The 13,133-nt window shown below is 39.4% G+C and overlaps 1 protein-coding gene across 11 annotated transcripts in view; it reads right to left on the bottom strand.

Moving 5' to 3' along the window:
* Window positions 1-13,133, bottom strand: part of AOPEP (aminopeptidase O (putative)) — a 185,570-nt gene that overhangs the window by 157,064 nt on the left and 15,373 nt on the right. For all 11 annotated transcript variants that reach the window (XR_003381046.2, XR_012578253.1, XM_026795184.2 and 8 more), the window contains 3 exons: window positions 12,199-12,365; window positions 4,559-4,721; window positions 367-615 (listed from right to left, as the gene is read on the bottom strand). Coding sequence is in view for 9 of the 11 variants with exons in the window: in XM_026795184.2 (XP_026650985.2) it covers window positions 367-615; window positions 4,559-4,721; window positions 12,199-12,365 (579 nt within the window). In the remaining 2 variants the exon portion in view is untranslated. The remainder of the gene's footprint in view (window positions 1-366; window positions 616-4,558; window positions 4,722-12,198; window positions 12,366-13,133) is intronic.

Genomic DNA, 13,133 nt, shown 5'->3' with positions numbered 1-13,133 from the left:
TCAACATACTACTATTCTGTCAAAATATAAGGCTAAAATCAATGCCAAAAGAAAACAAGACAATGACATCAAGTATTTAGATCAAAAGAACAAACTAAAGAACTTCAGTTTGACAAATGTAAAAATTTACACCCACATTTCTAATAAGCTTAAATTTCCCTTCCCTATGCCCTGTAAAAACTAAAATTAAAGGTCACAAAGGAGGCAAACAAACCTACTCACATAGAGTCAGAACAAGAGTTTTAAGTTTGGTTTAAGAAAAATAGCTCAGCAACTTTATATTGACAGCAACTTGACACTCTTAACTAGCTGGTAAGAAAGAGTCTAGCAAAATACAGCAGATTGAATACTAATAAGTTTCTTTACCTAGCCATTCCCAGGCTGGAAAAGTTGGAAGGAACTATCAGAACATCAAGCCTGGAAAAGGGGTGGGTACCCAGTGTGGCATAAGCAGCTGAGAGGCACTGAGGAACTAGCTGAAGCAAATATTCTTCACAGCTTTCCATAAGGCACCAAGGAGCAAAGACTCTATAAGGAATGACTGCTTGCAACCTGGCAGCAGGATTTTGGAAACGGCAGGGATACTCCACATGACCACAGATTTCTTCATGCCACCTGAAAATACAAAACAAAACAAAACAAAACTTAATTGCGTTATCAGAAATGTGCGCAACTAACTATGCTAAGACATATTCTCTAGACATCAGAATGACATCATTAATTTCCATAGAATCAGCTCACTTGCATCCTCACCCAGTTCACACGTGTAGCTCTTTGAAACACTCATTACTATATCTAAGTAGAACCCATAACTAATGAGAGAGACTAGTCACGCACTGTTTTTATAACAGATATGCATCAAAAGAATAAGTGCTCAAAATATATGTAAAAAGGACCAATAAGAATACAAAAAATATTTACTCTGAAAATTCCTATTCGAACTTGGCTATGAAAATAAAATTCTATGAATATTAACATAACATTAATACAAGTATTTTAGGTTCAATTGCAATATAATTCCAGGAGGGGTTTTTTTCTGTTGTTGTTTTTACTAAAATTCTCCAAAAGCTTCAAGTAATTTTTTTTATTATTATTAAATAAAAAAACCCAGTATAGGCCTATCATGCTAGACATTCAATAGTACCACGTAAGGCCAACCTCACTTTATAGAACTTTTACAGGATATTTAGAGCTCTAGCTGGAAGAAAGGAGGGGTAAATCAAATCCTTTCTAAACACTGAGTCATATACCTTCACAATAAGTTATCTGCCCAAATAGATTCTTATCTAAACAGAAATCAGTTTCATGTTTTCACCTGTTAGCCTATGTTCTCTCCAGTGCACAGCCTCTCCTTGGTTTGAACCTTCAGTTTAGATAATCTAGTTCTACAATGCCTCAACAGGCAAAGCACCTAGCATTGCCCAAAGCACTTGTGCTTGGAAGATTGTGCTGACACAGAAAACAAAATGATGACATGTAGAAAAGGATGAGATTTGGCTGAAGTATTAACACTCTAGTCTCTAGCACCTTACATAAGTCTTTCTGTCAAAGTGGACTCTATGTCCTTTCATTGACTGCATATGCAAAGAATCCACATCCATTGCACACAATTTTTATAAGGGTGGTTTAATCTAGTATATTTCTACTCTAAAACAATGTCACTTTGCATTTTATTATCAGAGATTAGGCAGGAACATGAAAGCTAGCACCATATCTCTTATAAAGATTGCCAATTCCTTAATGACCACAAGGATATAAAAAGTTATAAACATCATAGCTCCATTTAACATTTACTTTGATACAGCCTCCTTAGGTCAAACTCACTGGCACCTGGACACAAATTACATTACACACTTCAACAGCTTCTTTCAGAATTCCTTTCTTTTCCTGCTACCCTAGACTTTATCTCCACTATCTTATCCGAGACACATTCTATTAACATTCTATTAACAATGAGCCAGAATAATCTTTTGCACCAAAATCAACAAATAAATTAATAATTAATAATCAATCAATAAATAAATAAATTCCTATTACCAAATGTCCTGTATTTTGGAGAAGAATACATCTTCAGCTTATTCTTGCAGACGCAGTCATATTATAAACATATAAGCAGCAAAGAAATAAACACAAACAATTTCTAGAAGCTCATCAAACCTATAAATTATTTCAAAATTAGAACGGATATTTCTTAATTATCCTATGTAAAGTAAGAAATTGTTTTTTCTCAAGATCAATTAGCATTTTTTAACCAAAATCAGTCAAGCTGCTTGATTAGAATTTAATTAGAATAATTTAATTTTAAATTCCAATAAAAACATCCATTTTAAGTCCTCAGTTCCAATGTCTCAGTGGTTCCACTGTCTTAATGCTAACAAAGTATTTTTCCAAACAGCTGTCTAAAAGACAAGTATTTTTCCAGCAAAGTTTCAAACTGAGTAACAGGAAAATGTTAAACACATAAATAATAAAGTTTAAAAAATTAATAAATAATGAAGTTAAATATATAAGAACTTAGAACCCAAATCACCTTCTACAATAAAATAACAATTCCTGTTGATGTGGGAAGAGTAGTGGACCTTGTTTGCCTGGACTTTTGCAAACCATTGGCCACAGACAAACAGGCAACATACAAACTGTATAGGTGGTCTGCAAGATGGGTGCAAAAACTGATGCACAGGGCCCACTCAGAGAGTGGTGATCAGTGGTTTTCACTAAGGCTGGCAGCTTGTCACATGTGGAGTTCCCCAAGAAATTGTGTTCGGCCACACACATCTTCACAAACATTCTGAGTGATGGATTTGAAAGCACTTTCACCAGGTTAGCTGTTGTGGGGAAGGGCACAGCCCTGCACCTGGGGTGGCACCACCCCAGGGCCCAGCACAGGCTGTGACCTGCCTGTCTGGGGAGCAGCCTTGCTGAAAGGGACACGGAGGTTCAGGGGACAATCTCCTGACTACAAGTCACCCGGTGGCACTGCAGCTACGAGGGCAACCAGGCCCTGGGCTGCAGCTGCAGGGGCTCTGCTGGCAGAGAGGGACAGAGTGGATCAGCACCCCTGGCACACAGGGACAGAGGAATCAGCACCCCTGGCACACAGGCACAGAGGGATCAGGGACAGAGGAATCAGCACCTCTGGCACACAGGCACAGAGGGATCAGGGACAGAGGAATCAGCACCCCTGGCACACAGGGACAGAGGGATCAGGCACAGAGGAAACAGCACCCCTGGCACACAGGGACAGAGTGGATCAGGGACAGAGGAACCAGCACCCCTGGCACACAGGGACAGAGGGATTAAGGACAGAGGAATCAGCACCCCTGGCACACAGGGACAGAGGAATCAGCACCCCTGGCACACAGGGACAGAGGAACCAGCACACCTGGCACACAGGGACAGAGTGGATCAGGGACAGAGGAACCAGCACCCCTGGCACACAGGGACAGGGTGGATCAGCAGGCCCGAGCACGGCTCGTCACGCAGCACCCGTGGGAACCAGCACCTCTCCTGCTGGGCCTCACAATTCAAGGAAGACACAAAAATGAACAAAGGGCTGCAGAACCTGCCCTGTGAGGAAAGACAGAAGGAGCTAGGCCTTTCCAGGGAAGAGGAAAGAGAACCTCATCACAGTGTTTCAGTACTTGAAGGGCATCTACAAAGGGCATACAGTTGTTCTCTTCACAAGGAGCTACATGGCCAGGACAAGGGCCAATGGGTGTTAGATATCTTTATCTAAGCTCCTCCCCACGAAAGAATGGACCAGATGAACTTTCAAGGTCCCTTACAACCTGGGTTATTCTGTGGTGCTATGATATGAATTTGAAAAGCTGAGAATAATATATGAGAAAATCAAGTCCCATGTCTGAGACTTCTGCTAACTAAGGTGAATACATGTGAAAGCAAATGGTATTTTTCCAGAAACTTGTTTTCTGTCTTCAAATCTTATTTTCAGGCATATATTGTTCTGCTCATCTACCACTCTGTCATAATTCAAACTTAATGAGTTTTAACTAGACTGGGAGAAGGAATAGATGTGTCAAAAATAATTACATTTCTATTAGTTTGGTCAAAATCAGCTAAGAATCATTGGTCCAACTCTATTTTATGGGACCACTGTACTAGATCTTTCATGTACCTGGTCATTTCACATCACCCCAGTGCACAGGCCAGCTCTAACTGGGCAATGAGACTGGAGCAGATCAAAAAAGTAGGCAATATTATAGTAGGAGTCATTAGGTATCCAGAATGGACTGAGTCAAGTATTTTAGACACAAGACAGCACCTGGCATTGCTGCAGAAGAGTGTTAAGTATACAGGATACAAATCTAGCAGACAGTGGAATTTACAAACCCTGTTGCTCACTAAGTAGCAACACATAAAAAGAACCACTCCCATGAAATAATGCCTTTGGAATTATTTTCCTGTCAAGATTTTTCTGTTCAGATTAAACAAGTTCTACTTTGATTCCTGTGCCAATATGACTCATTTTCACATTCCAAAGAGTAAATGGAAATGCTACCCATACATTTAATTTTTCAATAATGTTATAAACACGAACCTTAAATCAGTTTGTGATGATGGCAAGGAAAATTCAGTGTTCGTTCCAATAGCAGCTTTTTGTTTGAAGGACTGCTGTTTAACTTCCTGCCAGCACCCCACTGCAATAGTGAAGGTGGATGCTGGCATTGGCATAGACACATAGTAGTACCAGCTCAAGATACCTGTAAACAAAAGAACATTCGTACAGACTCATGAGTCTTACAGCACATGTTAGGTACTTGACATTTTCATGCACTTGAGATTTTGGGCCAAACCTTCCACCTTACATCCTGGTATTTTTGTGGAGGAAATAAAAATTATTGTATTGAGAAACATAAGAACAGTTGTATGTAACCACCACGAATTCTGTGTTCTATCTACTTACACCTGCAACTTTGCTCTTTCTGCTGATGTCTTTACCTGTAAATAAATCATCCATAAGTGGGATGCTATTAATGCAACTTAACATGATTGTACTGTCACTACCCAAAAATTACATCAGACATGAAATCTAGTAACACCTTTAAATACACAATATTAAAATTTAACTCTTTCAGCCTTGTATCTACTGTCTTATGATTTTGTCTCGTCTGTGTTATTATTTCACACAACCCAAAACCCTTCCTTTGTGTTCTGAGCAGTATCAAACTGATAGGCAAGTTCTAACAAATAACACTAATGTTTGTGAATTGGACTCAGCTATTTGAGGTATGTAATATATCAACCAGGCAGTAAGAAATCAAAGCTGAGACACGGATGAGATATTACCTAAGTCAGCAACTTGGCCATGTTACCCCATGAAGGTGCTAAAACAAGACAAGAATCTATTAGAAAGTAAAAATATACTAAGTTCTATCATTACGAGAACAGAATGTGGGGAGACAAGGAGTATGGCATAGGATTATTGTATGTACAAACACATTTTTATAAGGTGGATGTTTTAGAACAGCATACTTTTCATTAATACAAATGTTGCTTAGATTTTCTGTTTGTCCCTTTAAAAAGGACATAGCTTAAGAATCACATCCATGTACTAATTTATGGTCATAATACAGTTACTACACCATACTAGCAGATTCATTATCTTGAAGTGAGCCTAGCATGAGTTACAATCCGATGAATCATGTGCAAATAATTGTAGCTAGGGCAACGTGAAAACATACAAACTTCAGTTATTTTGAGAGAACTTTAGTACTTGCTCTTTTGCAAAAGTACTCTGACTAGGACTATGATACACTACCAAAAAGGAAAAAAAAAAAAAAAAAAAAACCCACAACTAAGTGGAAACCCCAAGGCACAGAGGAAAGGAAATAGACAACTGCTACAAAGCATCACTTGATTTCCTACCTTAATGACCTAAGAAGGTCAGGCTGTCCAAAGCAAGAACAAAGAAAAAAATCTTTAGTTTAGTCTTGACAAGTTTTCCACCTTCTATTTAGTATGACAAAGCAATACCATTTGTGAAGTCTTCTGGGAGGTAGATAAAGTCTTTGCCTCTTATATGCACTAGAAACCATTCATACTCCTTCACCCCTTTCACCTTTAGGCAACATCCATCAAAAACCTTTTGTCAGTATTGTCAGGTGAACATATATTACTCTTGTAATTTTCCTAAGCTCCTGTCAGTATGTAAGCAGAATAGACTTATTTGCTCCAAACACATTAAGAATAAGGAGGATAACTTTGCACTGTGCTAAAGGCCCAAGCCTACACAGTTGTTACTGTAGTTAATAACAACTTTGCCATTAACTTACATACATACAGGACAAGGTTCAGAGGTTCTGCACTTAGTGTAACATCTAAGTGCTATAAAGTATTACTAAAAGCTCCATGTAGTTATGTTAATTGTAAAAACTTTAGAATTAAATAGCATCAGAGAAAGCTGTAATTGAAAAGCTGTCATGTGTTTTCAACTATGTTCTGAAAAAGGCATGGAAGTCAAAAAGCTGTTATAGAAAACTGTTCGAAATGGCACGAGGTATAAAGGAGAAGGCTCACACAACCGTGAGATTGTCTAATAGGAACGGGTGTTGGCCTGTGCTAGGTAGAGATCAGAGAGTGTTACAGTGAGAAACAAGTTTAGTAAGACAGGCTAGAGCAAGCAAGATGTTTTTTTCCCCTAAAAAACACTCCACAAACAGCTTGAACAGAATGTCTAAAAGGCAAGGCAATCAGATTAACAGTCCAGAGAGAAGAACAGCGTGTACTGCATTCAGAAATCTATACAAATTAGCAAGGAGCAGAATATTTAGAGCTGACCTGATGCAAAAAGAGTGAAGGTACCAAAGCTCCTTTTACTTCACAAGGATTTTAGAAATCATGTGAACTATGGATCCTCCTAGAGCAAGATCCAAGTTGTATAATGTCTCTGCATATCTACCCAGGGCTCAGTCCACTTCCTGCAATGCTTTTTGATGTCAAGAACTATGTAGAATACCTACATATTTATCCTACAGCTGTTGACTGAAATCATATGCATGGGCATGACAAGTGAGTTCTCCCTATAGAACCATAGAATCCTTCAGGTTGAGAAACAGTGCATTTGCTGATCAGTGACTGAAAAGGTCTTTTTATGGGCAGAAGTTCCCTCTGGAGAGAACCACGAAGCATTGTCTGAAAAATGGCTCAACTAACTCAAGTAACCTTTTGTCTTCTCTCACTACTGGTAAGATTGTTTCCCAGCCTGGACTCTCCCATAACTTCACTTCCTTCCTTACATTGTTTTCACATCAGGGGACTTTGTTTTGTTTTTCCTTCATCTGTATCCTATGATCTATCCCAGTACATAGATTGGGATCGTAAGCTTCACTCAACTCCTTTTTGCTGCTCTCCCCATCCTCTGGCTGCATTGTGCTTTTCAGTGTCAGCCTTGGAGACAGCTCCATCTCTAGGATAACAGAAAACAGTGCAGCTGAAACGTGGTTTTCTTTACAAAACACAGCATTTTGTACCATAAAAACATCTTCCAACTAAGTGAGAACACACTGGGCAAAACAAAAGGTTGGGCTGGGATTAGTCCTTGGGAAAAATAGAAGTAGATCACCCCAGTCCTTGTACTTGTAATGTAATTTTAAAACAACTTGATTCTTGCACATACTTCTTTTAGGCAATTATAATATTTTGTTATTTTCCCTACCTGTAATTCTGAATTGTTTTTCAGTTTTGAAAAGCAAATCTATTGTGTCCTAACTGCACTAATCATGCAGCAACAATCACCTATTCTATGAGTTAAAAGTGAAAAACTTTCCATGCAAATATTTAACAAGAGCAGGAATTTTAATCTATTTATAATTGTGCAAAAGAACAATTTAAAGATCGTTTATTTCTCCTACTTGAAATAATAATGATAAATTATGTAATTACTTCCTAGAATTTTTAATGCATTCAGCTATCTTTGAGATCACTAAAATTGTTTGAGTTTTATAGAGTTCATTATAACTGAAAAAATGCCAAAGATATATCTGTTAATGCCAGATGCAAGCACATTATGAACATTTTTACTTACCAGTATATTTTTTGTCAAATAGCTAGCACTAACACAAACACCACAAAATACAGCTGATGTTTACTGTTTACTAAAACCCACAAAGTTCGACTACCCCTACAGAAAAGGAGAAATAGCCCAACAGCAACAGATATACTAATTAATATATTAGCTAGAGTTAATATATAAACATGCAGCTAAATAAGTAGTTATGTAAAAAACTACTCTCTGGCTGGAGCACCAGGCCTAAGAGCCCTCCAGCTTTCAGAAACTCTTTGTGACTTGTAGGGATTTCTTGATCTCATCTGAAAACCAGAACTCCTCACACAGCTCCCTCACAGTCATGCCAGAGCATTAGTCTGAGAGGGATGAGTAGCACATGACAAGCTCTCAACTACCATGCTGCAGACCCTGATACATCCTGGAGATCAACCAACACAAGTACTGCACTCTTTTGTTTCGCCTTGTGGACAGTGAGGAGCACAAGCAAAGGAAACAGTGTAGTTAGCAGCAAAGGTTGCTGCTGCTAACTACATCTAGCACTCTGGGTTTTTTTTACCAGTGTACTCCTCACTCACAATGCAGGTGTCAAAACAAGATCAAGGATTGCACAGTAGTAGAGTAACCACACAAAAAGCGAGCCAGTCTGTTTCACACTTAATGGCTGAAAATCTACTTCTTGAATATGAACTGAACAAATAGAAAGGTGCTTGTGACTAAACGTATTTGCAGCTTCTATGTATTATAGTAACGTGCTGAAGGAAAGTAAAACTGACAAATGTAGAAAAATAAATCTGATGTTTAAATGGCTCACTTTATACACACATGGAGTGCTCCCCATGAAGCTTTCTCCCAAAGGGTATTAATAATTGCATTTTTCTGATCAACTTCTCTAAGTACTCCATAAAACTCCATAAAGTGTTTTAAGCACTTTTGGTCATACTCAAATAGTTACCATTTCTACTTGTGTAAATATTCTATCACTATTTTCAAACAAACCTGGGCTCCCTCTATTTTAAATGACAGGATCAACCACAGTTTTGTAGGAGGCAGAATGCAAAAGTGGCACATATGGGAGGGTACAGACTCTTGCCAAAACCTGCAAATACAAGTGGTAAATGAGGAATCTGCATATAAGAGTACACCTAGCCCAGCTATGCACTGGATCACTGGATCCATACATGTAGAGATGTGTCTGTGAAGCAGGATGCAGATCTCTAAAAGCTCATAGGAATCAAACTTAGATTGGTGTTCTCTTACTGTCTGCCTGTCCACTGGTTTTAAATACAACTTTTATAGGAAAAAAAATTCAGCTAACTTGTAATTCTATTCAAAATAAATTTATTCACAACTGCTTACCAAAATGCTAACTCATTCCAATTAATTGCATCTTTTTAAAAATAGATTTTATTAATTGTCCAGTTATGTATGATATTATAAATATGCAACACTAGTAATACCATACTGTATATAAACAACTTGGCAAGCCTATTTAAATTGAAGCTACCCTGGAAGGCTTTCCGGTGTGTAAAGACAAAATCTTAAGATGATGTGGTGGTTTGACCAGGAAGAAGTGGGAATTCTGGGATGCTGTGGTCAAACCAATGGGTGCTCGGATTTTGATATTGGCCCCTGGTGTGGCCAGTGGGGTTTGGACACACCTCCGAGAACACACAGGGGTTAAAAGCAGAGCTTCGGCCCTGAGAGGCCTCTTGGGACTTCGAGGGAAAGAGGTCAGATCTCCCTCCCCTGTCCAGCCGCTGCTGCTGGGCAGGGGAGGGGCAGCCATGTGGTAGGCCTGGGCCTGGACAGAGATGGGGGTGAGGAGGCCCTTGAGGATGGAAGGGTGGAGGAGCAGCTCCAAGAGACATCGGGCAGCCATTCCCCTCCCAGGAGGGAGAGAGGGGGAGAGTCGGCGTCTGAATGTGATAGCAGCCAGCCCAGGAGGACAAGGGGGTGAAGTGCCGGCTGGCCGCAGCAGCAGCGATGTGGGAGTATCGGCGTCCTGAGACAGACAAAGACTGGAAGTTTTAACCCCTTTCTTTCATGATTGGGGCCTTGCAAAAATGCTGATCCTCCTCGAAGCTGAATAAGAAGGGAAATAGGAGATGAGATGAGACAAGGACCTGGCCCGAAGGATGTGGAGATGATTGAGTGGGGAGAGATGATTGGAGTGGCCTTTTGGCTGGACTTTTCTTGTGGCCATGGACTCAGTTTGTTCCTGTGACACAGAGACTGCACTTGGGGGGGAAGCAGTGGCTCAGAACCAGGAGGGTTCATTGTGGGGACGCCTTGGCCCCAGGGGGTTGGAAAAATATGGGGGGGACAGATGTCCCAAAGCAGAGACTGTGCCTTTTTGGAGTGAGACAAGGCATCCTTAAAAGACAGCCCTAGAAGCAGCTCTGGTCCATGCACAGTGGTGAGAGCACTGGGCATGGAAGGAAGATGTCACCATGGCAAAAGGACTTTCTGGGCGGTGCTGAGTGACATGGAAGCACACGAGGTTTCAGCATGTTTCCAGGGGAAGCCTATGGTGCAAGAAGGACTCCTCTCCTCTTCATGGACTGAAGTTTGAGTATTCTAAAGGGTGGTGCCAGGCTGGGCAGTTGGTGATTTGGGGGAATGTATCAGATTGGGAAATTCTGGTGTTGGGGAAGAGGAAAGTGTTTTTTGTAAGGTTTTCAATTTTTTTTTCTTTTCCTTATAGTTTTTTTCCTATTTTCCTGTAGTTTAGGTAATAAAGTGTTCTTTATGTTTAAGCTGGAGCCTGTTTTGCTTATTCCTGGCCACATCTCACAGCAGACCCCAGAGAGAGGGTGTTTTCATGGGGGCACTGGCTCTGTGCCAGGCTCAAACCATGACAGATGAATACATTTCACATACCTTCCAGAATTGCCAAACAACAAGATCTATGTGGACAGGTTATTTAAAACAACAGAATATTTTTAAACTTTTTAACTCTTAGAGGTTCTATAAATTAGAACCTATTAATTAAACTCATGAATTTTTATTCCTAAATTCATTAAGAATTTATCCAAGGCCACAGATTAGCACTAAAATCTTGGGTTTACTTGGACTTTAAAATGTTCCTCAGAATATTACCCCTTTCCCTTTTTGTCTCTGTATTAGTTTTGTAAACTTTTATCGTAGTCTGAAGTCAAGAGGGTCCTTGCTTTCTTGATGCTGAGACAGGAAAGTATTATTCTCCAAAAGAACTGAGCAGCTTATCATAGCAGTTTTCCATATTTCAGCAGCAGAGACAAACCTTGAAAGAGGCCCCATATATGGCCAAATATAACCAGAAAATTCCATGAAAATGGATTAACTGATGATTCTCAAATCAAGAGACTTTCTCTTTTTTTTCTGCTCAAGAATAAACCTGTCTATTTAAAGGGGAGCAGAAGACATTTTTCCCCAGAAAAGTTTAATTCTAACCTTCTCTTGCATGCTGTGCCTCATCAGAACTACTCACACTAGAAAATACCGACCCAGTTTGACAGATTATATCAAAACTCACAAGAACAAGACCCACTTCATTTTATGTAGAACTTACACAATCCTTAAAAACTTTCTTCTCTGTGCAGAAAGACATTTAAATAATAAAGTATAGCCAACACAGAAGAAATCCTTGTTTGCTTACTGTTGAAAAAGATATGTTTTATCAATGTCAAAAACTCCCACAGAGATCAGATTTTCAGGGCACTGACCAGATATTCTTCAGATATTCCATGTATTCCAGGCAACACATATGGCACAAAGGCTGCTTCTAACCACATGCTGAACTACACTGAGATTGGAGAACTAAAATTGAAAGATAGTTATCTACCAAGGTCTGAAGTTGTTGAGAGCCTGATAAGGTTTGCATCTACAAAACTTGAATACACTGTGATTAAAATAAAGCCAATTTATGAAAAATTAAATCTAGGTTTGGAAATACAGAGGGAGAAAAAAGCAACACAGTGAAATGCAGAAATGTAGATACTGCAAATATTTATGAAGTTATCCTGAGGCCTTGAGCAGATAACTTTTCCACAGAATGACATGGAGATTACAGAGAGACATGGAAATGTTTTTAAGGCTAGGAACTTCATTCTTTCACAAATCACTTATTTACCAAGCTTGGTTTCTAATTATAAAAGTATGGAAAATAATTTGCCTTGAAAAATGTATTTCACCTTCTCGAAGCTGTACTGGTTCTGCTGAGTTTTCACCACTCATTAACACAACAAAGCCTGCAGCTGTTCGAACTGAGGCTTGCCATGTTGACAAGGCAGTTGGTGGTTCTTGGCATGGAAAGAGGGCTCTGTTGTTTATTGGTGATCCCATTGTGTAAACACATGGCCTAGATGGAAGGAAAAGAGATTGACATTGGAATTACAATAAGAAAGACTGAATTAAGTTCTACATAAAAAAAATCAAAGGTGCTGTCATACTGTGAGGTGGTTTCTTCCTTTAACTTCAGTTCTGCAGGTCCAAAGCTGTATGACATGAACTAATCAAAATACAATCTAAGTAATTAAAGACAAGAAAAGCAAGATTACTACCATACCTTCAGATTAGAAAATACTAACTCCAGTCTTTTCCCTCTCCTGTTTTTGCATGAGTCTCCCAGCCTCATACAATACCTTCTAGTTGAACCCATAAGGTCAAAGAAGGCTTCTGAGTATCTTCTGACAATGCCATTGCAGGGCTTCCCCAACACCTGTGACACCTCTTTCACTATCATGAATCCAGTCTCCTGCATCAGCAACATGGAGGCTCATGCAAAATCAGCAGATCTAGTTTTGAGTCTTCCTTACTCCAAGCCTCAATAAATCCTGGCATTTTTACATTTAATCTTAAAGGTAATGCATCCTAGCTCACTTGTCTTTGGGAATTTCAGCCACAGGGCATATAAAAAGAATTAATTTCTACCCTGTTAGCTTCAGCCTCCTTCTTGCTGCTTACATAGAAATCTTCCTTGTAGTACTGCTCTTTTTGTAGTAACTCTAAATCTCCTCCCAGCTGAACCTCTCAGTCATCTACCCCTTTCCAATTTCAGCTGCAATATTTCATGATCGTAAATTTCTTATTAACCATTTAGCTGCAGCTGGGAAGGCAACAAGGCCTT

Source organism: Zonotrichia albicollis, chromosome Z, assembly GCF_047830755.1.
Source record: "Zonotrichia albicollis isolate bZonAlb1 chromosome Z, bZonAlb1.hap1, whole genome shotgun sequence".
Lineage (NCBI taxonomy): Eukaryota > Metazoa > Chordata > Aves > Passeriformes > Passerellidae > Zonotrichia > Zonotrichia albicollis.
Note: the sequence above shows the minus strand (reverse complement) of the source record. Positions and strands in the feature narration are given on the sequence as shown.